At 38.3% G+C, this 25,784-nt stretch overlaps 1 protein-coding gene and 1 non-coding gene across 2 annotated transcripts in view; both read left to right on the top strand.

Annotated features, from left to right (window-relative positions):
• The window catches only part of RAB3GAP2 (RAB3 GTPase activating non-catalytic protein subunit 2), an 89,736-nt gene that overhangs the window by 28,744 nt on the left and 35,208 nt on the right, over positions 1 to 25,784 (top strand). Inside the window, exons 3-13 of the mRNA XM_030868336.2 lie at positions 2,850 to 2,973; positions 3,850 to 3,931; positions 5,781 to 5,828; positions 5,905 to 5,980; positions 6,293 to 6,394; positions 10,510 to 10,609; positions 12,893 to 12,991; positions 20,747 to 20,895; positions 22,078 to 22,157; positions 22,281 to 22,370; positions 24,129 to 24,268. Of these exons, the coding sequence (XP_030724196.1) occupies positions 2,850 to 2,973; positions 3,850 to 3,931; positions 5,781 to 5,828; positions 5,905 to 5,980; positions 6,293 to 6,394; positions 10,510 to 10,609; positions 12,893 to 12,991; positions 20,747 to 20,895; positions 22,078 to 22,157; positions 22,281 to 22,370; positions 24,129 to 24,268 (1,090 nt within the window). The remainder of the gene's footprint in view (positions 1 to 2,849; positions 2,974 to 3,849; positions 3,932 to 5,780; positions 5,829 to 5,904; positions 5,981 to 6,292; positions 6,395 to 10,509; positions 10,610 to 12,892; positions 12,992 to 20,746; positions 20,896 to 22,077; positions 22,158 to 22,280; positions 22,371 to 24,128; positions 24,269 to 25,784) is intronic.
• On the top strand, positions 15,460 to 15,591 carry LOC115859563 (small nucleolar RNA SNORA36 family). The gene has a single exon (XR_004042104.1). It is a non-coding gene; the product is annotated as a small nucleolar RNA SNORA36 family (small nucleolar RNA).

Here is a 25,784-nt window from a genome sequence, read left to right as displayed (position 1 = left end):
AAGAGCTGTCGCAGGTACCCGCCAAGATGAGCAGGGCCCTCCTTTGGGCTCTGACACTGATTGTGTGGCCTGGAGCACATCTCTCAACTGCCCTAAGACTGCTATCTTTATTATGAAATGAGGTTTGGGCCAGTTAGTCTTTCAATGCCTTCCATCTTTGAATTTCTTAAACTCTTTGTCTTTTGAGCAAACATAAAAATACAGATCTCATCCTTATTAGTGGCATTATTTTGAAAACAGGATAGAAACACAGAAATCGTGTTCTTTGTTGAAAAGTAACTTTTACAGACTTTTTAGAGTTTACTGTTTGTACATAATTTTGGAAGTATGATAAAAGGAAGAACCCATTTGTATAGATGTTCAGTTATTCTTTTCAGTTATTTTTTGTGGAACTTGCCAAAATGAGAGCTGCATTATCCCTTTTCTGGAGCATTGTTTGGATTTCTTTTTTATTGCAATGAGATGGAAATTTTAGGATAAGAGACCAATCAAAGAGTTTTAGACGCTCCTAATTTCTTATCAAACACAATACCTAAATTATATCCCTGTATGACTTGCCCTGCTTCTAGCCTTCTTACTGAAGGGGAGACTCCAATCATTTGAAAAATCCTGAACCTCAGAGTTGGTATAATTGGGTCTCAGTTCCTGGGGAGGGAACCATAGGGTTGTGATGCCCTCAGCTTACAGCCGAGGCACCGTGAGGAGTTCTGGGTGAGTGCCAGCTAAACAGAGACTGTATGCTCTGACAGAAATTGTGGGTCCAGGGAGAACTGAATTACAACTTACTTTTAACTTATAACTTTCATCTTTAGGGGATCGTTTTCTCCCTAGTTTATATGTAGAAAAATACACATTCAAAACAGCAAACTGAAAAAACAAATCAAAACAAAACAGCAAACTGGATAGCAAAATTCCTAAAAAATGGAGCTTTACTAAAACAAAACTGGGATTTTGCCAGTATTACTCTTCTTGTTATCTTTCGGGAGCGGGTGCAGCCTCTTCAGCATACCTTGCAGAAGAAAGAAGTTCCAAATCTATTCCTCAGTGTTCCATTGAGAAGGAAAAATAATCACATGACTATCCCAGAGGTTTCAGACCTACTTGGAGATTTTCCTGAAGATGTCCTATAACCCATATTTTATTTATATTTTAAATATTTCTTTGATAGTATCACAGCAAGAAATAATTTATCTTTCCTAGAAATACTACTGTAATATTTCTGATTAGGATGATTTTCTGTTTTTAAAATATTTAAAATTTCATTATGCTAGTAATACATGCTTACTGAAAGTTTAAAAAACATAAATATGTATTTTTTTTTTTTTTTTAATGAAAGCAGGCTGCATCTCTTCCCCCCTCTTACCCGCCCCCATCTTGATAAATTCAATCCAAAAGCTATCGGGTAGGGTTGCGTGAGGTAGGAGTCCGCGTGACATAAACCCTAGAAGCCGTAAGAGAATAAGTAGGTTGATAATTTAGCTACATAAAAAAACTTCTGCATGAAGAAAAATAAGCTACGACATGAACTGGAAAAACTATTTACAACTCTGAGGTTCAAAGGACCAATTTTCCTTGTATGTAAAGAGTATATACAAATCAACTAGAAAAAGAACAGCAATCCAGCAGGAGATCTGCAAAGGAAAGAACACGCTGTTCATAGAAAAGGCTCTTAAGCATATGAAAAAATGCCTCTTCTCACTCATAAGAGGAACGCAATAGACTGAGATATTACTTTTTACCTGTTAGTTGGACGAAGATCAGTCAGAGTTGAAGCATAATTTGAAGAGCCCCGAGGAAGCAAGCACTTTCAAAACTTGCTGGGTCAGATTATAAATTAATACAACTTCTGTGGAGCACACTCTGGGGTTATCTGGCAAATTTACTAATACACATTCCCTTTGACCCAACAGTTTCACTTCTAGAAACTTAGCTTGCTGACACACTCCCACATAAACTGACAAATGTATAAAGTTATTCATTGTAGCATAGTTAGTAGCAGCAAAAGAGTGTAAACAACACAAATGTCCATCAGTAGGGCGCTGGTTGACTAAATTATGGTGTGTCTATACAATGGAATGCTATGCAGCCATTTAAAAAATTCAGAAACTTCATGTAGAATGAAGTCTGAGGTATATGCTAAGAGAAGAAAGTAAAATATAGAAGTATGCATATAGTATGCTACCATTTGTGTCAGAAAAAGGGGAAAAGGAGTAGTTAAATGTATTTGCCCATGTGAGTTGTGTCTCTGGAGATGATGTACGAGAACCGGTCACACCGCTGTCTCCGGAGTGAACAAAAGGAGGGCCGGAATACAGGAATATCAGAGAGACTTTGCAAAGAAGACCTTTTTAGATCTGTGAATTTTTAACCATGGGAATTTACCTACATAGTGAATGCATTTTCAATTAAAAAGAGAGAACACCTTTCAGGTTACATAAAAAGATGTGTCCAAATTATCATACTTTACAGGTCGTAATTGTCAGATAATGTTTTCTTTGCTGTCTAGCTGCAGATACCCTAGCTATCTGTCTCAAATAGGGTTATTTACTAAATTTCCTAGTACTGAATTATTCCTAGAATAATCCCTATGGGAGGTTCTTTTAATGTCTTGCTATCTGTTTTATTTTTTTAAATTTCAATTAATATTCAAAACTGAGATCTGCTTGTAGTGGATATTTTGTTTATTGGTCATCTTTGACATGTTTTGATAAGGAATATTACTGAGACTATAAAAGAATTGGGAAGGTTTCTTATCCCTTTTTTCTTCTCCCTTGCTTCTCAAGGTGGACATGCTGAGTTGAACTTTTCTCGATATTTTTCCATGGAAATAATTGTAGTTTTATTCACAGGAAGAAGAAGGAAATACGTGCAAAACACAAAAAACTTCCTGGCTTCAAGATTGTGTTTTATCCTTATCTCCAACCAATGATCTTATGGTTATAACTCGGGAGCAAAAAGCTGTATTTCTAGTGCGTAAGTACTCTGTTATTTTCATTTATTTTAATGCATAGAATAGAAAATGGATTAGGCAGAAAGAAAAAGTTTTACTTCTCTCGTATGCATTATATGGTGGCATTCCATAGTTTGATACGTTATATAACACTTTTTATTCTCTTTCTTTTTATTTCTCTCTCTCTCTTTTCCCCTTTCTTTTCCCTTTCTTTTCTGTTTCTTTCCTCTCTTTTTCTTTCTTGGCTGCAGATACTGTAGCTGTCTCTCTATGGCATTTCAGAGGCAGTACTGGGCATTGCCCAGTTCTTGCAAGGGGCAGTCAGAGCTAAAAAGGGCACTAACTGCTTCTTAGTAATAATGTGAGTCAAGTGACTTTCAACTCTAATTTGAAAACTCACAGTGCTGTAGTTTCCTGTTTGGGGCATAAGTTTTCAGCTTATAATTTTTGTTGAAGATTAAATTTAAAGTTTGGGTATATATAGAATGTGGAAAACCTCACTGATCAAAATAAGATCTTATATTAAATGGATATGGAATGGTCTTATAAAGCAGATTTGCCCTCCAGTAGCATAAATCTAATAGAAAAATTTTCTCTGCCAACTAAAGATAAAAAGTAGTTTTATAAATAAGAAAGGTGGGGTGGTGCATAAGAATTAATAACTTTATTATATGGATTGAATTGGAGGAAAGAGACTAAAGAGAGAGTTTTATATAAATCTTATAAAAATTTTTAAACATTATCTTATATTTACCTAGAAAAAGACCCAAATCAATTAATATAGAACTATTCAATTCTGTACTCATCATTCTAAAAGGAAAGAGTGAAATTTATAAATTCTGTTTTAGTATACTATAGTTAAAGAAGTTATTTTGTGTGATAACTTAATTTTTTCTCAGCAAAATGGAAACATAGTGATAAAGGGAAGGAAGAAATGCAGTTTGCTGTTGGTTGGAGTGGCTCTTTAAGTGTCGAAGAAGGGTAGGTACCAGTTCATTTTTTTTGTCTCTCTGTGTGTTAAATGTATATGTGAAATGGTTTGACTTGTATGTGAATCTATTAAGAAGTTTCATTGTTTGGAATGTTTAGTAAATGTATATTCTTTGCAGCTTTAGAAGTTGTAGAGCATGATTTGGCCAGTAAATTTTAATTTTATTAACCATGTGATTACTTAAAAAAAAAAAAAAAAGACCTGTTTGGAGAGAATTTAAAGGAGAATTCAGAGAGAATCCCATAACATCCTGCCTACATTTTGTCTTTTCCTCAGCTCTTCATTAATTTTATTCAGCTAAAAAGTCAAGGGCAGCCCTTGTCTTCTCTGCTTTGCCAGCATTGGGCTTGTACTTAAAGGGGACAGTGCTACATTAATTCTTAAAACTCATAAATACTTCAGAAATGCAAGCTGGTAAATTCAAGTTTCCTACTGATCCAGTAAGAGGTTTTTTTTTTTTTTAATTTTATTTACTTTTATTTATTTATTTTTGGGTGCGTTGGGTCTTCATTGCTGCCTGTGGGCTTTCTCTAGTTGTGGTGAGCGGGGGCTACTCATTGCGATGGCTTCTCTTGTTGTGGAGCATGGGCTCTGGGTGTGCGGGCTTCAGTAGTTGTGGCACGTGGGCTCAGTAGTCGTGGCTCGCGGGCTCTAGAACGTAGGCTGTTTAGTTGTGGCACACGGGCTTAGTTGCTCCGTGGCATGTGGGATCTTCCCAGACCAGGGCTCGAACCTGTGTACCCTGCATTGGCAGGCAGATTCTTAACCACTGTGACACCAGGGAAGTCCCAGTAAGAGTTTTAAAACCAGATCTCTAGCATGGTTCCATGATGGAGCTGCTAGCCTGGAACCTGCAGCCAAAACCTGTTTTCAGTTAAATTTTTATGACTGAAAGGTACCTGGTCGGAATGAATAAGATTCTTCAGACTTTGAATTCAGATAAAGACAACCAAGTAGAAATCCATAGTACATGCCTGACACTCTGTAGATACTCAATGAATTGTTTTCTACTTTTATCAAAATAAATAGTATTTCTCCTTAAGTCATTTATTAGTCTAAGCATTTTGAAGACATTTAATTTCTGTCCGAAATGCAAAGCAAACATAATGGTTCAATTACTTTAGAGACGACAAACAAACAAAAAGGTTAATTTTGTTTGGTGATTATCTGGTTTGATGTATGTGGAAGAGGGTTTATATTTTGTTGAATAAGCTGGTGATGGTCCTGAGGTTTTACAGGTTAAATGAAAGTCAGTAGGAGTTATTTTAATTTTGAGGCTTGTCTCTGAGTGCGAGACAAATTTTTCAAGTCTATGTGTCAGAAAAAAAAAAACCTTTTAGGGACCATCCAGCCTAGCAGGTGCGTAGAAATAGGTTATCAGGAGCAATTTCTGCAAAAAAGAAGCAGCCAGCCAATTGAAATACAGTAAGTCTCTAGATTAACGTACTCAGCAGAAATGCAGCTTGCCTGTAATGTGATTGCCAGTTCCTCCCACCCTCTGCCCAAGTTCTTAGCTGATGCAGAGGAGAGGGGAACAGTAGGAAATGACTGCTTGGTGATCATTTGATGTTTTCTCAGTTTTGTGCTTTTCACGACAATACAGAGTGAAAAACACTGTTTTTTATTAACTACAGGTGAATATGACATTACCTTTTATGTGAATGGATTTTATGACCCTACTCGTGGGGGGAGCTTTACTGTTTTTTTTATGTAGGCATTGGATACAACTGATCCAAAGAGCTCATCTTCCGCTTATTACCCTTTAACATCCCATTATAGAGCTTTCAAAGTAATTGATCAGTTCATTAGATAAGCATATGCTTTTGTTTTTGTTTCTAGGGAATGTGTAACCAGTGCTCTGTGTATCCCACTAGCAAGCCAGAAGAGGTAAGGATGAATGAGTCATTTGTTTTCTTTGCTTTGATTTATGAGCGCTTCAGATCGTCACTTTTGTTCGTAACAGGAGTTCCACTGGACGACCAGACTGGACCTGCATTGTGGTGGGCTTTACTTCGGGTTACGTACGCTTCTACACAGAGGTGAGTTGAGTGCTGTGCGGTTCCGAGATGACAGCTGACTGGTAACCCATCCCCATCACACTCACTTGTGACTCATGACCACCTGCCCCTTGGGACTGTGTATTTGATACTTTATGGGGTGGAGGCTGGAACAGGGGGAGCAGTGGTGGTAGAAAGTTCTGATAGGAGCTATAGAGAAGAGAAGCCATATTCTGCAAACAGACTACCAGGCATCCACGGAAGGCCTGTTGGGGGAATGATGCTCTCTGGCTGTACCTGTTCCGGTATATTGGTAAGAAAACAAGCAGGGCTTATCTCTGTGCTTCCTCCTAGAGTGGCGTGCTCTTGCTCTCACAGCTCCTGAATGAGGACCCAGTGCTACAGCTCAAGTGCAGGACCTATGAAATCCCACGACATCCCGGCGTGACGGAGCAGGTAGCATAAGAGATTGTGTCCAGAGTAGTAGTGGCTTTACTTTGAAGTCGTTTCTTCCCTCTTTCATTGGGTGGAAACTTTTAAGTATCTGCTTGTGGCACAGTTAGCTGTGCTATCATATTCTAAATAGAAATATAAGCTACTCAAGTAAAGAATACCAGTCTTGCTTTTACTTACTTAATGAAATATTGTATGCTTTGCTCTATAATGAAATAAAACACTTAAGTCAGAAGATAAAAAGTTTTCTCAGTTTTAGAATTTAATAGTGACTTAAGGTACAAAATGGTATTTTGTAACTTTATATCTTTTTTATTTGAACTTAGGTGTCAAAATTATATAGAGAGTAAAAGAAAAAAGTTCTAGCTGTATTATTAATAGTGCTACCACATTGCACTAACCTATTTCTCAGAAATGGGGTTATTAAATTTTTATTTATTGTGGAAAATATTTTATATTCATTGAAGATTTTGATAGAGAAAATAATACCGTTGAGTGTCTAAGGCTGTCCACAGTTTTCGCTTCTTCCTGGTGCTGTGTGAGATTTTCATTGTCTCACAGTCAAAAAGTAATCGTAGAGCCACATAAACGGATACACTCTTAGCACATCTTGTTTGGTACCCTGTCAAAACTATATAATATGCCTTCTTTCTTTGTGCTATCCTGCTTCCAGAAGATTTGAAGTAAACAAATCTTCAAATTTGACTATGTGGACTTAAATTGTGCGATAGATGGACTGGAACTCTAGAAGAAACTTAACTAGTAAGAGAGACTAGACTAATACCTATTAATACCTATTAGTGAGTTAATCAGTAATATTAAACAATACCTTATTATTTGCTAGTTTTTATGAACAGAATAACTTCTGTGCACGTTTAGAGAAGAGGGAGCTCAATTAGGACTAGGACAAAACAGGAAAATTTCATTGAGGGGGTGAAGTTTGAATTAAGCCTTGAAAATGGGTATCGAACTTAATTAGTGAGAAAAGAAGGGAAAGCATTTTAGGTAGTCAGGAGAAAAATGAAGGAAGATTCAAACACAGGACTATGTATGAGACAACAAAGAAACCTATGTTAGTAACTGATGAGACATTGTTGAATAGGCTGAGCGGCCAAATTTTTCATAAATTTGAAAGCCAAGTGAGAATCGGAGTTGATTCAGGAGATTTAGAAGCTATTAAAGATTTATGAGAAGGAAGTGATGTAATCAAAGGGATCTTGAAGGACTCTTTCTTCAGGATGAATTGGACTTGTGAGAGCCTGGAATCAGGGAGGCTAGTTATCTGGGTTTTTAAGTTATCTGTAATAGATGTACAGTGCTGGGAGCCAGGACTGCAATGGCTGTGGAAAGAGAAAGGACTAGTACAAAAATCATTTTGGAGGAACATTTGACAGGACTGGTTATCGTATCGAGATGTTGAATTTTAAAAAGAAAAATGGGTTGGCTCCAAGGTCTCCATCCTGAGGTGTGCCGTTGACAAAGTTGGAAGAGGGGACTGCTTTGGCCGTAAACAAAGGTTGTTAAATTGGGTTTTGGACGTGTTGAGTTTGAGGTGATGGTAGGAAATAAAATGAAAATACCATCATGCCTGTAGTGATACAGAACTACCATATGGACACAAAGACTAGATTGAAGACGATGGTTGAAGTCATAGGTAATGAGTGAATTCCTCCACATAAAGGTTATAGGAAAATAAAACTGAAGCCTGAAGACTTAAGTCTTATAATATTCACCGTAAGGAGACAGGAGAAAATGGAACTATTGAAGGAAACAAGGAAGAAGCTGTTGGAAATCCAAGAAGATAATTTTTTTTTTTTTTTTTTTTACAAATTCTCTGGAAGATGAAGGTTCTTTAAACACTTTAAACTTGGTTATGTCTATAATAACCTTTTTTTAGAGCTGGCGGGAAAATATAACTCACATTTAAATATTTGTTTGCTCTTTGCTTTTGTGAGTCAAGAAAATCCTTTAGTTGAAAAATAACTCTTATTAAACATGCGGAGAGAAGCCTTTGTCGTTACCCTGCATTCTACACAGTATCTCTGGATCTAATACATCAGTTTATATATCAAAAATATCTATTTGCTGCTTCTTCAGTATACTCCTAGATATATTAAAGATCACAGGAGCAGATTTCCTGTAATTCAGTTCTGGGGGCAGTGAGTGTAGTAGGTGTGATGGCTGATCATTGCAGGAGAGGATTCCAAATGTTTTTCTGGAATGTCAAAGAAGCTTCTTCCGCGGTTTCTGCATAAAGATCTCAGTCATTTAGCATAATTTCTGCTGCTGTTGGACCACTGGTGTTTGTATGAGTGTCTTCTTCAGGAAGGCGGTCTCGTTTTGGAGATAACTGACGAGCTGGTGATTAGTTCCTCCGAGTTGGGGGCTCTCTCCCCGCTGCTACGCTCAGTGGACTGTGTAAGCGTAGCTTTGTGAACTTGTTATGTGAGCCCATACTCCAGCTCTCTCGTCCCCTGCTTCCCACCCCTTGTGGCCCACAAATGTCTTTTAAAAATGGAAACACCCCAACAGTCCAGTAGAAAAAGGGGCAAGGCAATTCTCAAAAGAAGAAATATAATTGGTCTAAAGCATATGATAAAAATTTGAACCTTATTAATAATCTAAGGACTATAAGCAACTACATTTGGATAATTTTTCGCCTTTCAGATTGGCGAAGATTAACAAAAGTTGGTGACAATATGGAAAAACAGACACTGTCCTGTATTGTTGATAGAAGTAAAAATTGATAGGTACTTTGTTGAGACAGTTTAATAACACAGATGAAAATCGTGAACACCCAAAAGACCCCCTTGAAGGAATTTACACCAAAGTGATGTGAAAAGATATATACAGAAGAATGTTTATTGCAGTGATGTTTATAATAATGAAAATATTTAATTCATTCACAAATATTTATTTACTGCCTATTATGTGCCCAGCCCAGTTCTAACCACTGAGAATCCATTGGTGAACCAGACATGCAAAGTTTCTGCTTTCGTGGGGCCTGCAGTTTGGGGATGGTGGAGGGAAACCAACGATGAATAACTAGGGATTCCAAGACGATTCCAGCCTCTGATAGGTGCCGTGAGGGAAGTAATCATGTGGATGAGAGCGTACTGAGATGAGGGAATGGAGATGATGTTCGAGACAGAGGCTCAGGAGTGGCCTCTCAGAGCAACTACATTTGAGCCGAGACCTGAACGAGCAGAAGAATTAGGCAGGCAAAGACCTGGGAGGTGAAGGTCCAGGCACACGGAAAGTACTGAGGTGATAATGGCCTTCGTGTTCAAGGAGCCAGGGCAGAGATGTGAGATGAGGTTAGAGACGGGCCGCATCTTGTAGCATGGTTAGAGTTCAGGTTTATTCTAAGTGCAGAAGGGAGCCATTGGAGAGATTTAATCAAGAGAGTGGTTCCATCGGCCGAGTCTCAGGAAGATCATGCTGTCTGTGGAGCATGGGTGGTGGAGCGCAAAGGCAGAAGCAGGAGGCCAAACTAAATGTCCATCAGTAAGAACTGGTTAACTGAATTTTGGTTCATACAATGAAATACAGCATCTCCACAACAAAAAATGATTTGCTCGCTTATTAAAATGGAAGAATATAATGGACGTATTGTTGAGTAATGAAAAACATGTTATAGAATAGTTTTAGAATACCAAAAACATGTTATATGGTATAGTCTCATACAAAAGTGTGCGATTATATGTGACACTATATACTGATGTATGTCAGGGATTTCAGGTGAGTTTCCTTTTTCTCTTCTTTTTACTTTTATGTGTTGTTTTTAATCCATACAGTGACTCTATCTCATTTTTATGAAACATTGTACATTTTTTTGGTTACTCCCACCATCTATCCTGAAAACATTATTCACCATGTACAAAGGCTCATATTTGAGAAGAACGTTAAGTCCTTGGCCAAAAGGCATTCTGAAATTGTCTATTTTTACTGTTCCTCTGCCTGATATTGTTTTGTGTGTTGGGTGTTTGACAGTTGTTTAGTTATAGTATTTTAAAATTTGACATTAATAATGACATTCAGCTATAATAGAAAAATAGATATGCTTATTTGGCAATAATGAAAATTTATTATTTTCTTCTTTCTTATTCCTTTAATAGAATGAAGAGTTGAGTATCTTATATCCAGCTGCCATCGTGACTATTGACGGATTTAGCCTTTTTCAGTCTCTTCGTGCTTGTCGAAATCAGGTGGCCAAAGGTAATTCTGGCCAAGAAATAGCTAACCTCTGGTGATGTTTGTCTTATTTAACTTAATCTACTTAGAGAATTAAATATGTCTTCTAAATTAAAAAGGCCTTCTGAACTAGATTTAAAGGAAAAAAAAAACCGGTTACTGTAGAAATGGGAGTGTATTGTTGGGTAGATTGCTTAGTAAGATAAAGGCCAGGACTAGAACATCAACTCTCTTTACATGTTGTCAGTTGAACTGCAGGCTTTATTTACTGATTCAGCAATATGTCTTGGCCAGTTAAGAGAGAGATTCAACACTGAGGTGGAGAATTTAGTTGCATCTAGCTGAGAAACCAGATTTCTCACTAGATGGGCAGCTATTTGGGCCAGCATACTAAAATCTTGTGATTCTACGTTGTTTCCATTCTCACTGAGGGTAAAGATAGCATAAAGTTTGCAGGGGGCATTTTCCTCACAGGAGGCAGGACCCAACAGGAAGTTAACAGCTGCTTTCCGCAACTTGAAACACTTCTGAACAGAGAAAAGTTAGAGACCTAAATATAATCTACATAGGCAGCTACATCGTTTCCAGACTTTGGCATGAAAAGTGCACAAATAATCAAGAATTCTTAATCTTTACTACCCCTAGTTTACACTCTGATGCTATTATGTCTTTAGAAGAGGATATTGGTTTTCATCAGATTCAAGATGCCATTGATTATAAGGTGCACTATTATTTTCTGTTTCACTAAGAAGTAAAAATGCTGCCAGTGAGAGTCACACCATTGATTTTAAGATTCCAGTTTTAGAGATGGTAAAGTCATGGGAACAAAAAGCCTTAAAAGCAATGAAAATACCAGTGTTGGTGCTGACTTTCCCCACTGGGTTTGGATAAAGGAGCCTAATGGTCCTAAAAAGAGCAAACAAAGTTTAACTCTTAAATGATTTAGACAGCTCCCTGAAAGAAGAGTTTAATTAAGATGTGTTATCTGATTCATAAAGATTGTTCATAAATCCAGAACTAAACTATAAGACACAAAAGAAATAATTTCTTCTAAGGAAAGAATGCAGCATCTTACATTGCAATAGAAAAATTTTCACTGTCCTTTTAGCAGATTGTAACATTCTTGGTTATATTGCTCTTTAATAGTACATGCTTTTCTGTAAAGTCAAAATTTGTTTGAATTTTTATACCTATTTTCATAATCTTTTAAATTATTTAAATTTAGCCCACCATAAGTTTCAATATCTTTGTTATCTTGGAGACATAATAGTTACCGTTAATGTATGTGCCCAAAGAGACTGGCCATTTTCTGTAGATAAAAATTCTGTCCATAAAATAAACGAGAAGTAGACAATTGTGTTTTAATTGGTATCGTCAGCCGTTTCATTTTTACTATTTTTGAATTTCCGTTTATTTTGTTATGTATGAGTCCATAAAGCCATTTTATCTCCTAGGAGGTAAGTAAGTAAGCCACTTTGTGCCTTCTTATTTATTTTAAGTTGCTCTAAAAATAATTCTGATTACTTAGCTGCAGACTGTTGTGACTTTTATTTCACAATATAGGAAAACTCTCTTCTTGGCCTTAGTCTCAAATCTGGAGTGCTAGGAGGATTACATTTTTCTTTTATCAGAGTACTTCTACTTCCAGAATAAACAACCAGAATCCAGCCGTTTTCTAATATGTAGCATGAGAATGTACTGATGACTGGGGCCTTGGGCATGAACCTGTGACAAGAGCTGGAACTGTTGCTTTTCTTTTCATTATTCACTCCCTAGGTGGAAATGCTGAGGTCAGTGATCAGCATTGCATTCATTTTTCTGGCAGTGCTATCACTGTTAGCATATCTTTCTGGTAAGCCTGGCCTCAGTTACTTGCATTCAAGACCCTTCTATGATGTGTCCTTTGCTGGGCATACCATCAGGTTTCACTAAGGCACTGGTTGCTGTTTCCAGGATTTTATCCACTGTCTTACTCAAGGGGGAGAAATTAGTTACTTGGCTTCTACTGCAGTTTGAATTCACCTTGATTTTTAGTGGTAGTCTAGAATGTTTAATAGTCTTCTCTGATTCCTTGAGTGTTCCAAAATCTCTTATGGCAGCCAACTTAGTCTTTTAATGTTTGCATTTTATGTGCCTTGTATTGGTGTGAATAAATCTCACTGTACGCATAGTTTACATGACTTTGCCTCATTATTTTTAGTTGAAATTTTAGAATAATAAACCAAGTTATTCTTGATGATTTTTTGGTAAAACTTCATTTTCTCCATTATATTTAAGTTTGGATTGTCTAATTTTTATCTTTGACAGCTGCAGCATCAGGCAATGAGAACATACAGCCACCACCGTTAGCTTATAAGAAGTGGGGTCTACAAGATATTGACACAATTATCGATCATGCTAGTATTGGTAAGCCTGACTAGTTCCAGTTCTTTTGGAATTTACTTCTTATACTTTTTGATTGAACTATCTCATTTATTGGAAATGTAGATTTATTCTCATGTGAAAAGAATATGCATTGTCTTTAGTGAGACATCTGGAAGGTAGTTCAGACGTAGAGATTATCGGAGGTTTAATGTCTTTAAGAAATGGTAGCAGTTTTAGCAGTTATGCCCTCAGCAGCAGTACTGTACAGTTTTAAGTCACCCACTATTTGACTTGTTTTTATGCAGATGTGTTTAATTCATATAATTACCAGATAGATCAGTCTTCTACACATGTAACTTGTAGACCAGCAAAATATAGAGAAGAGCAGATTTTTTCTTGCAGCTAGTATTTGAAGGCATACTGTCTTAGGTATCGGGAATGTGGAGGTGGAAAGACGTGGGTCTCTGCTGTCAGGAAGCATGAGGCTAGTTGGGAGAAACATGTGAAAACAATACGGTGCCACAGCATGATGGTTGTCATAGTAGACAAGTGGACCGGCTGTAGTGGGAGCAGAGGAGAAGCCCCCAGCACCAAGGGAATCAGGGAACAGGAGGTTGACTTCAATCTGAGATGGAAAGAATGAGTAGGACTTGACCAAGAGAACAAGCGTGGGTGAGGCACTCTAGCCAACAGGTACTAGGCCTGGGGTGGAAGTGCCTTGTGTGCAGGGAAAAACAATGAAGACTGGCCCAAGCGAGGCCAGTCTGTAACTAGGAGTCAGATTCTGAAGGACTAGTGTACTATGCGGAGGAACTTAATATCTTTCTCCTCACCACGTTGAGAGTCACTGAAGAATTCTGAACAAGAGAATGGTGTTATCACTTAGCCTGTTGGAAAAATCACTTCGGTGGAAGTTTAGAGGTTGCAATGTAGGGGTCAAGACTAGAAACTAGGTGCAGTAAGGAAGCTATAATAATCTTGGTGAGAAGTAATGGGCATCTAAATTAAGAGTAGAAATGGGTGTGGAGAAGAAGGAAATGCTATTTTAAAATACATATCTATTTTTTTCTGTTTAATAGTATAGTATATGCTTGTTAAAATTTTCACATAGTACATAAAAATATAAAGAAAAAAGGGGAAAAAAATCCCTCTAAATCCTACCGTCTAGAGATACTCACCATTGGCTTTGTGGTAAACATCCTTACAGACGTGTGTAAGTGCAAGTGTAATATGTGTATGGTTATGCAGAGATATGTCTTCATAAAAGGATTCTATCATGACAACTACATTGTAGCCCTTTTCCAATCAACATATTACAAAGAGGCTTTCACCACAGTTTTGCTAAATATACATTTTCTCAGAGTCCTAGTAGAAGACAGATGGCATCCTTGAAATAGGATAATTGAAAGAGGTTTTATTTGCAGAGAAACTACTTATACAGATGTTGTATAGGAGAACCACAAAGGATAGTACAGCGTCTTGCGGGCTGATTAGCAGTGCAGCTGTTAACCACTCCTAGGCCTAAATTCTGCTCATTGGAGATAATGAGTAGAATCAGCGCCTCAAGAGCAGGATGGCTTTTGGCCAGTGGTCGCAAGGAAATAGGTATCCTGTCTTCGTTCTCCTTTCTGTCTTTGATGTCCTGGTGAGACTTCCCATTGTCTGAACCCAACTTGAAGTCTGGGCTAATAATATGCACATACTGGCTCCTGGGGCCAGCAGGGAGAGAAGGAAGGAGTGTGAATCCAGAGGGGGGGAACAGAAGATACCTGACACGCAGATTATCTTTGTGTATTGTTGCATTTCTGGTACAGAATACAGGTAGACCTTGTTTTATTTTGCTTTGCTTTATTGCGTGTCACAGGTACTGCTTTTTTACAAACCCTGTGTTGAGCAGGTCTGTTGGTGCCGTTTTTCCAAAAGGATTTGCTCACTTCGTGTCTCTGTGTCATATTTTGGTAATTCTTGAAATATTTCAACCCCTCTACCAGCAAAAAGATCATGAGTCGCTGAAGGCTCAGATGATGGTTAGCAATTTTTAGCAATAAAGTATTTTTAAATTAAGGTAAGTATGTTTTGTTTTTTTGCGGTATGCGGGCCTCTCACTGTTGTGGCCTCTCCCGTTGACGCGCAGGCTCAGCGGCCATGGCTTACAGGCCCAGCTGCTCCGCGGCATGTGGGATCCTCCCGGATCGGGGCACGAACCCGTGTCCCCTGCATTGGCAGGCGGACTCTCAACCAGTGCGCCACCAGGGAAGCCCAGTATGTTGTTTTTTTAGACATCATACTGTTGCACACTTAACAGACTACAATATAGTGTAACCATAATTTTTACTTGCACTGGGAAACCAGAATATTCATTGACTCACTTTGCTGTGATATTTCCTTTATTTCAGTGGTCTGGAATTGAACCTGCAGTATTTCCGAGGTCTGCCTATAATCTGTAATAAGCACCTTGTTGGTAGACATTCGTTTGTCTTTACTTTTTGCTAACATAAAAATGTGCGAAATTCCAAAGTGTTGAGTTCAGTTCAGGGTGACTTCCTTGTTCTGTTAATTAAACTTTGGAACATTGAGACAGGCTAGGAGAAATGATTGGATAGAAAATATTATTCTATTCATTTATCTCCCAGCCTACAAAATGAAGAAAGGAAAGGTGCCATGAGCTTTATTCTGTGTACATCTTTATGTAGAGGTCTGACTAATTCATTCAACAAAGAAATGAATGAATACCTGTTACATCCCCAGGCACTAATATTGGTGCTAGAAATACAAGGCAGACAGTACCCCTGCCCTGATGAAGCTTACGTCCTGGTGATGGGGAGACAAAAAATAAACAATTAAACCGAATGAATAAATAGGGTAATAACGAAATGTTAGTAAGCATCATGAAGAAAATAAGCAGAGGGTTATGACAGAAGTAAAGGAAGAGGGGACTCTGGGTAGACTGGTGAGCACAGGCCTCTCCTGAGACATGCAGGATGGGAAGAAGCCGAGATAGAGGCCCGGGGTGGGGAGAGATGGAAGACTGGAGGCTTAAAGAAACAGAAGGGAGGTTGATGTGACTTGATTGTACAGTGAGGGGGAAATGGGACCAGGTAAGGTTGGAGATGTAGACTGGGGTCAGATCTCATAGGGGTGAGAAGTTCGGGTTTTATTCTAAATGCAGTGGACGTCATTGATGGAGTCTAAGTAGGAGATATTTAAAAATATCCCTCTGACTGCTCTTTAGAGAGAGGCTTACAGAATAAAGAGAAGACCAGCAAGGAGTTTGTTACAATAAGAGAGAATGAGGACTTTGTCTAGGGAGGAAGCAGTGGTGCTAGAGAGAAGTAGCCAGGTTGGAGATGTATTTGCACTTGCTAAGGGATGGGTGTTAGAAACGAGAGAAGGAAAAGGGTCACAGACTTCTTAGCTTTTAGGTTTGAGCAGCTGAGTGGATGGTCAGGGTATGGCTGAAATGTGCGTAGAAGGCAGAGGTTTGAGTGGACAAGTGGACAGTTGTGTTTTTTACAGGTTAACTTCTGGCACAATCAGACATTGAAGTGGCGATGCCAAGTAGACAGTTGGATATACGAGTCATAAGGTCAGGAGAGAGCTCCCGATTCATATAAATTTGGGAGGGAATGGTTAACTGTGGAATGCGTCATAGAATTCAAGAAAGGAGAAGGTCCATTGGATTTGACAACATAGAGCTAGCTCTTCATTGACTCTGATCTGAGAAGTTTAAGTGGAATGGTGAGGATGAAAGCCAGATGGGGGTGCATTTAAGAATAAATATTTCCACCCCCTACTTTCAAAACTCAGCAACATAAGAACGGGAAATCAACTCACAGCATCTCCATTTTGACTCCAGTCCTGACCTCTTCACTAAACTCCTTACTCATTTTCCAACTACTGAACATTTCCCCCTGGGTATCCAAACTTAACAGATCCCAAACAGAATTCTTAATTTCCTCTCCTCACACTTGGTCCTCCTTTGCTCTTCTCTCTCGTCTTCGTCTGCTTTCGCCACCACCAAAAGCTTTTGAGTCGTCCTTGACTGTTCTCCTTTTGTCACACTCCTCATCCCGTCCACCTTTGTCTCTCCTACCCCCACAGTAGATCCTGAATCTGACCGAGTCTCATCTCCATCGTTGGCAGCACAGCAGTCCATGCCACCCTTGTCTTTCGCCTGAACTATCGAGGAGAAAGAAATCCTAACTGGTCTTCCTGCTTCCTTTCTCTGATCTCTAAAATCCGTTCACCAATTAGCAGCTAATTTTGAAATATAAGTCATATTTTTGTCACTTCTCTGCTCACAACCTTATAGTGGCTTCCCATCTTATTCCTGATAAAACCCAACGGCCTTACGGTGGCATCCAAGGCCTGACATTGTCTGGTTTATGGTACCTTTTGACTTCACCTCCTGTAGAACTCTCCCCTCCTCACTGCCCTGTTCCACCACGCTGATCTCCTTACTGACCCTCAAATACAACAAGCATTCTCCCACTTTGCAGTCTTTGTAATTGTTGCCCTTTCTGCTTGGAAGGTTTTACCCAGCTAGTCACATGGCTCTCTCCCTCACTTCGTTCAGGTGTCTGTTCAAATATCATTTTGTCAGAGAGGCCTTCTTTAGCCAGTATAATAGACCTAGAAAATTATCCAGTGAGTTTGACTTTATGGAAATTTATATTAAGAAGAACTGTAAGGTGTTTGAAAGTGTGGAAAGGCCTCAGTTGTTCGGGGAAAACCCTAAATAACAAGGTAGTAATAAATCCAGAAAAGAAAAATTCACATCTAAGGCAGTGTAATTACAGTAGGCAGCTTGTCTCAGCAGTGAGTTCTTTATAATGAGAACAGAGAATGTGAATTTAATTTAAAAATTGAGATATGGTTATATTGGAAGAATATGGGGGGAAAAAGAGGGGCTGTATATATGCTACGTCTTCATTTACCTTAAATCAATGAAAAATGGTGCTAAAATTGGTGAATCAAAAGACAACAGTCCTCTAGAGCCCACCAATTTGCCACAATGTAGAGAGCAGGACAGAATGTTAAATAATACCACAGGGATGCAGTCAGCAAAATCTAGACTGTAGGAAATTAGTGTCCAACAGCCTGGTTTCTTCAATGAATAGATTTCAAGAGACTTGGGCATGGGAGGGTAGAGGGGCAGAGAAAGACAGTAGGATTTTGGGCTGGTGTTGTATGCCCATTTGTTTGTGGTCCTTATGCTAAAACTCAGGTGTATTGTTTTTCTCTGACAATGATCAGCTCTTTCGGTGCAGACAGCAGAGAATGCAGAAAGTTTAGGTCAACCAAGGGTGAGATTGAGCCAGGTGAGTATGTGGAGGAAGAGGGGGACAGGGGAGTCGTGCAAGAGAGTGATTGTGATGGAACACAAATCAGAACCAGGTAAGAAGCGAAGTGATCACATGAGTTACTGGATAAATAGTGTGAAAATGGTAGGAGTAATGTACTGAAACTCTTAATGAAATGCAGAATTATTACAGGGGATTACTAGAGTAGTTAAGATGGAAAGCTAAGAGGTGGTGGTCAAAAGGTGGTACGCTTAAAATCAAAGTTTCAAAAAATATACAGTTGATAATGACAGGATGCAAGGGATGGCATTGAAAGTGGATGACCCTACTGGGTGAAGTAAGTCAGACAAAGACAAATATATGATATCGCTTATAGGTAGAATCTCAAAACATGGTACAAATGAACTTATTTACAAAAAAAAAGTCACAGTTGTGAAAAACAAACTTGTGGTTACCGGAGCGTGGTGGGGAGGAGGGGGAGGGATAAATGGGGAGATTGGGACTGACATATACACACAACCATGTATAAAATCGATAACTAATCAGGACCTACTGTATAGCACAGGGAACTCTATTCCATACTCTGTAATGACCTGTATGGGAAAAGAATCTGAAAAAGAGTGGATATATGTATATGTATAACTGATTCACCTTGCTGTACAGCAGAAACTGACACAACATTATAAATCAACTGTAGTCTAATAAAAATTTTTAAAAATTGCATTTGACATTATTAATAAAGATTGTCAATTGTACTTATTATGTTTCAAAATGATATTGCGGTATACCTGGCTGATAACTTGAAAGTTCTGTAGTTATAAGAAATGACAAAGTGTTATTGAATTTCCTATATAATGAAAACAAAAAGTGGGTGACTTAAATTGTGGGAAGGAAGAGATCATTCGTGGCAAGGATGGAAAGAACTGGTCAACCATCTCTTTAGAATGGGTGAGAATAAATCCACTTAAAATTTTGGATCCATTTTGCTGGATAGCTTGTAGCCGTTTATACTCACACCTATAGTGTGCGGGAATATGAAGAGAGAGTATTGAAACTTAAATTTCAGTTTCTATGTGACACCATTCAGGCTTTGATGTTGTGCTGGTAGAATAAGGCAGAACTTATGCCAATTTTAATCATGTAGTAAAGACATTCTGTATGTTGAATCATGAATTCATTCATAAATATGAGACAGGCATTGTAATCTTTCAGAACAGTTCAGCTTTTGTAAGGATTATTTGATGACTTGAATCCCTAAATCCAGTAAGTTGTTTGCTTATGAACTCCCTAAAAGCATTTCCTTTACCAGCATTTTTTGGACCATTTGCATTCAAAGTCGAGGCAGTACACACATATGAAAATTAGAATAATTCATGTTCCATTTTGCAGTGTGTTTGTGTTCGGAAGCTGTCAACCGGGTATCTTCATGTACCAAGAGTGCCCGAGTTGGAAGACGCTGCCCAAGGCCACATGTGTTGGAATCTAGCAGGATCTTTACTTTCTAGATCTCTAAGGTCACTGCCCCCCTACTTCTCTCCCTGCCACCTGGTGCGTTTAAATGACGCTGGCTTCTCTGCTGCCCCACACAGCATGTGGGCGTCAATATTCAGTCTGTCTACTTCTGTTCTTAGAGCCTTGGGGAAATGACCAGTACCTCTGCATTGTAAAAGCCTGGGGATTTCTGGACTACAGGGTATCAGTAGATGTTTGAAAGGGTTTATTTTCACTGTGTTGGGAAGGATATGGGCATACAGATGCTCTCCTACCTTTTTGGTCGGGGTGTACATCGGCAGCACTCTACAGCATGCAATGTCACAGTACTTAATAAAATTTTTTTTAAAAGGTAGATCCCCTTTGAGCCTGCACTTCTGTTTATGAGGATTTGCCATACAAATGAACTTATATATAGATATGCACAGATCTATCAAGGATATATGTTGCAGCATTCTTTGTAGTGGCAAAAAGTGGGAAACAACATAAATGTCCATCAGAAGGTCAGATCAGTTATGGCATGGCCACACAGTGGAATACTCTGAGTGATTGCCAAGAATGAGGCATGTCTCCTTGATATTTTATTAAATTAAAAAAAACAAGGCACACATCAGTTTATTTGGTGTGCTGTCATTTATGTGCGTACAACATTTCTGGAAAGCAGCATAAGAAACTGTTTCAGTTGTTACTTTGAAGAAGTGAACTAATACCTAGAGATATTGGTGGACTCTATATATCTGTGCCATTTGAATTTGTATGTTTAAAAATTAATATTTAAATTTTGTAGTATTTTATAGCTTAGAGTAATTATAGGTGGCAACTTTAATATCTTTATGTTTTATGATATTGATCTTGTAGCTTTTGAAAATGACTTTTGTCTGTTAAATGAAACTCAGCAGTTAGCATCTTAGAATGGAGTGGAAATAAAAATCTGATAACCTAAAATGACAGTGTCATTTCAGTGCATTAAAATCATGTGTTGTTATTGCTGTTTTATCATTAGGTATTATGACTCTGTCCCCTTTTGATCAAATGAAGACTGCCTCCAATATAGGTGGATATAATGCAGCAATTAAAAACAGCCCACCCGCTATGTCTCAGTATATCACTGTAGGGTCCAATCCATTTACGGGCTTCTTCTATGCTTTAGAGGTAAGTGTTTCATCACGGATCTTGATTTTTCAACATATCTACAAATTGGGATGGTAACATAGCCTTAGAAAGATTAAGCAGTACATTTCTAAGTTTCAGTGTAAGCTAAAATTAGTCTCAACTCACTTTCTTCTAAATTATTTAGATTAACCGAGAAGGTACTAAAGTCAGTGTAATACAAGCAGCCTTCTTTGTTTCTGATGCCCCGAATTCTCAGTTGAGTTGTCTTTAAATATTGGTGCAGTAATCAGAGGCTTAGTGTTGTTAGTGATGTCAGCCCACCAGGGATTTGAGTAAATGAGGAATTGTAAAGACAGAGCAAGCCGCCAACTATAGTTGATAAAGTGGTGAAAATTGCTTCCTAAAATTGGGAAAAATTAGGTGTTAGATTTGGTATCTACTGTTGTTCGCTTAAACAGCACCCTTCTCAAAATGGTTCAAACCATCTTTTTGCTTTAATAAATACATTTTAAAAAAAAAGAGGGGGAGGGATAAATTAGGAGTTTGGGATAAATATATACACACTCCTATATATAAAATAGATAAATAACAAGGTCCTCCTGTATAGCACAGGGCACTATATTCAATATCTTATAATAATGTATAATGGAAAAGAATCTGCAAAAGAAAAACATATATATATATATAGCTGAATCACTTTGCTATACACCTGAAACTAACACAACATTGTAAATCAACTATACTTAAAAATTTTTTTGTATAATATGAAACATTTCTAAATAAAAACTGGTTAAAAAATGGAAAAAAAAATAAGAGGGAAAAGGGCCGGTTGTATGTGGATAAGAAATCAATAGCCCTGGTAGAAAAATGCCATTTTACTGTTCTAGTTTAATTTTTTTTCATTAATTACAATTTAAAGAGGGAAATCCTAAAGATAACTAAACTACTATTGATTTTACTTTTCTTTTTCTTGTTTTAATTGGCCATGCCACATGGCTTGCGATATCTTAGTTCCCCGAACAGGGATCAAACCCGAGCCCCCTGCAGTGGAAGCACGGAGTTCTAACCACTGGACCACCAGGGGATTCCCTTTTAAACTGTAGAGTTAAAACTTTTGATTATATTGCTACCTCCTACCTTTTTAAGGTACATCTCGTTTAGAAAATATATTTTGTTTATCTGTCAGCTGTTGTTTTCTCTTTCAAATGTTCTGTTTTTCAGGGAAGCACGCAACCATTATTATCTCACGTTGCACTAGCAGTGGCAAGTAAACTCACTTCTGCTTTATTTAATGCTGCCAGGTAATTACATCACAATTTAAATGATCTAATTTGCATCTCACTAGGTTTTAACTTATATTTTGATAGTCTGCAGTTTAAAACTCTGGAAGCCCTGGCTTTAGTCTGAATTTGCTTTCTTTCCAGTGGTTGGCTTGGTTGGAAAAGCAAGCATGAAGAAGAAGCTGTGCAGAAGCAAAAACCCAAGGTTGAACCAGCTACCCCATTAGCTGTAAGGCAAGTCTGTCGTGCTCTTCTCACATTTTAGTATTCTTAGGAATGCGCTCTTGAATTAATGGTCTTTCTGTGTGCTTAGCTGATTTGTTGATTTCCTGAGTCTTTGGAGCTTCTAAAAGTCATTAATGTGGGACTAATTTTTATATATATATATATTTATTTATTTATTTTATTTATTTAGTTTTGGCTGCATTGGGTCTTTGTTGCTGTGCGCAGGCTTTCTCTAGTTGCGGTGAGCCGGGGCTACTCTTTGTCCTGGTGCACGGGCTTCTCGTTGCAGTGGCTTCTCTTGTTGCGGAGCACGGGCTCTGGGTGCACAGGCTTCAGTAGTGGTGGCACGTGGGCTCAGTAGTTGTGGCTCACAGGCTCTAGAGCACAGGCTCAGTAGTTGTGGTGCACAGGCCTAGTTGCTCTGCGGCATGTGGGATCTTCCTGGACCGGGGCTTGAACCCGTGTCCCCTGCATTGGCAGGCGGATTCTTAACCACTCCGCCACCTGGGAAGCCCAATGTGGGGCTAGTTTTTTCCACCTGAATGTAAAGTCCACGAGGACTAAGCTATCTTGCCTGTTTTATCACAGCTGTCTCCCTGTCATGTAGTGGGGGCTCAGTATGTATGTGTTGAGTGTGCTCTTCTACAAACACCTGTACACTTAGCTTAAGTTGCAGGAGAATTGGTTTTTTGATAGCTGTTGGATTTCTTTCTGTAAAAAGTTTAGTTTGTCATTAAGCTATAGAAACTCAAAAAGGACTTAGTGATTTCTTTAAAAAATAAATAAATAAAAATGGGGGGTCCCATGCATCCAAGCACTCTTCAACATGCCGGCTTTGCTTCCTTGCTTGCTTCAGCAGTGCTGTAGGATACTGAGTGGATTTGTCAGGTTTTGTGGGGAGTCAGTATGATTTTTGCCTGATTCTGTTTTTAAATCATTTTTTATCACCCAATAGAAAGGGAACTAGAAACCTCCCCTCCTTTTTTTAGATGTTCTTCAACTAAAGAGATATAACTAATTATCTGTTATTAAAATTGATTAAAGATCATCTTCCAGGGTTTTTTCCATCTTAAAGTATGTTATAACACATCACATTTTCTAAGGTCACCCAAGAATCAAGAAATAAGCCCAATGGCCCTTATGCATCCAAAGAGATGTAACAAAGTTTGAGTACTTTGTCGCAGGGACTTTTTTCAAAATGAGCTCTTCTGGTCCTTTCTCAGTACCTCTTTACTTTTATTTTACTCACAGTTCTAATAAGATTAATAATAGACCAAGAGCAGTTTACAGATAACTATTTAGAAGAAGGAACGTTCTTGTACCTGCATTGGTATCAGCAAGATATGATAGCTAGAAAAAAAAAAAGAGAATAGATCAGAAATCAGAACTACACAGATGCCTGTGTAGGAGCAGAGTATTCTAAAATTTAGTTGGTTGTGAGGGTATTGTTTCCTATGATGTATCACTTAATCAAGGAAATCTAGTTGTACTTGAGACTCTCTGAAAATAGGTTGTGGATATCTATATAGAAAATCTCTGAAATAAAACCTAGGTGTTTTTATTTTGTAATAGAAGAAATTTCCTTATGCATTTTGTATTGCAAAATGTGGTGTAATCAGTTAATAAATTAGGTATTAATCCATAGAAAGTTCATATTTCTTTATATAAAAACAGATTCAGCCTATTTTGTTAATGCATTTCATTATTCTTTTATGTATTTCTAGATTGCACTTTGATTTGAGCTTTCTGTTTTCTTTCAAATATCAGGTTTGGACTTCCAGATTCTAGACGCCATGGTGAAAGTATATGTCTGTCTCCATGTAACACGCTGGCAGCAGTAACAGATGATTTTGGCAGAATTATTTTGTTGGACGTAGCTAGAGGAATTGCAATACGCATGTGGAAAGGTACTTTCTTACAAAAATCCAGAAAAAAAAGTTAATTTGCTTTCTACCCCAGCAGTTGGACAGTGTTATCCTTCTTCAGCTTCTGGTTGATAACAGTGTTTAATTCTTTACGTTTATGCTTTTTGTTTGTTTAAACCATAAACTCAGATCAGCAACACTTGATCCAGTAGTCTAACTGATATATCCTTTAAGTTTGACCAACTCAGGCACTTTTAACCTCTTCCTTACATACCTCTTTTCAGTTTTCACTGTCATTGTCAATTCCTGAATTCAGTTTCTTGCCCCCTCGAATGCCAAGGCAAGTGTTTCAGATTTAAGATGGCAAAACCTAGCAAAATTCATTTTTTTCTCATTTGACTTCCATATCTACGTGCTTGGGTCAGTTCACTTAAGTGTCTCAGGAACTTTGTCAGTTAGAAGTTGCATTTAGTGGCAAACAATAGAGCCAAGTACAGGGTTGATATGGTGTCACTGTGATGTCCTCAGGAACTCAGTCTCCTTCCATGTAGCTTCCCCATGCAAAGGTACCTCATGGTTCAAATGGCTGCTGAAGGTGTAGCCTTTTAATCTGCATCCCAGGAAGGAAGAAGCGGAAAGGAAGACTGACAATTTAGTCCACTTTGAAGATACTTTCTGAAGTCTTGCCGAGCTTTTTCCACAATACATTAGCCAGGACTTAGTCACGTGGACAAACTTAACTATAAGGGAGACTTGAAAATATCTAGGCACATTGTCAACCTGAGTAAAATAAAATCTCCTTGACCAGGGAGGAGGGAAGAATGCATTGTTTGAAGTTACCTGGAATAGCAACATGTCAGCTCAGACTACTGGTTAGAAATCACAATTTTGGTGCAATCTGGTCTGTTTTTAGCATTGTGAGGAATAATGGATTTGAGGGCATTAAATTACTGTGGACCAGGAGGCCACTATTAACCTTCTTGCCAGAGAATTCCTGCAGTGTTTACCTGCCACATGGTTAAGTGTCTTTAGAAATAGGTTTTAATGCTGCAGATACATCATTTCTCCCTGAAATGGTGTTTGTCTTCTGAAACAACATCAAGGGTATGTTCTCAGCAAGACTTTTCCAGAATATATACCAGCTGGTCCAAATCCCCTATGGCGATCTTATCGCTGCCATTGTTGCCTGTCCTTCTGCAGCTGGTGCAGTCTGTCGTTTTCCTCCCTGTACTGGAAAGAGAGGGATCAGTTGCCTGTGAGAGGGGCCGCCCTCAAGTGGAAGACGTGTCAACTGCATCTTTCTTCTCACAAGCTGGAGCTGTTTCCCATCTCTCTGCAGTCCGTGTTTTCCCTCTGTCTGCACATCACCCAGGGACTTGAATAGCAGGGAACCAATTTGATCTTTTTCTTATATTTTAATTGTATTTTTAAGTCTGAACCTGATAACCTCCCCAGAATTTTTTAAAAAGTGGGAGGGAGGGGAATGAGATGAGGGAAGGGTGCTCACGAAGCCTCCGGGATAACTGTTTTTTTCTTAAAGAAATAAAAGTGATCAGAA

The sequence above is a fragment of the Globicephala melas genome, chromosome 1 (genome assembly GCF_963455315.2).
Source record: "Globicephala melas chromosome 1, mGloMel1.2, whole genome shotgun sequence".
In the NCBI taxonomy this organism is placed as follows: domain Eukaryota; kingdom Metazoa; phylum Chordata; class Mammalia; order Artiodactyla; family Delphinidae; genus Globicephala; species Globicephala melas.
This window is presented reverse-complemented; position numbering and strand designations above follow the sequence as displayed.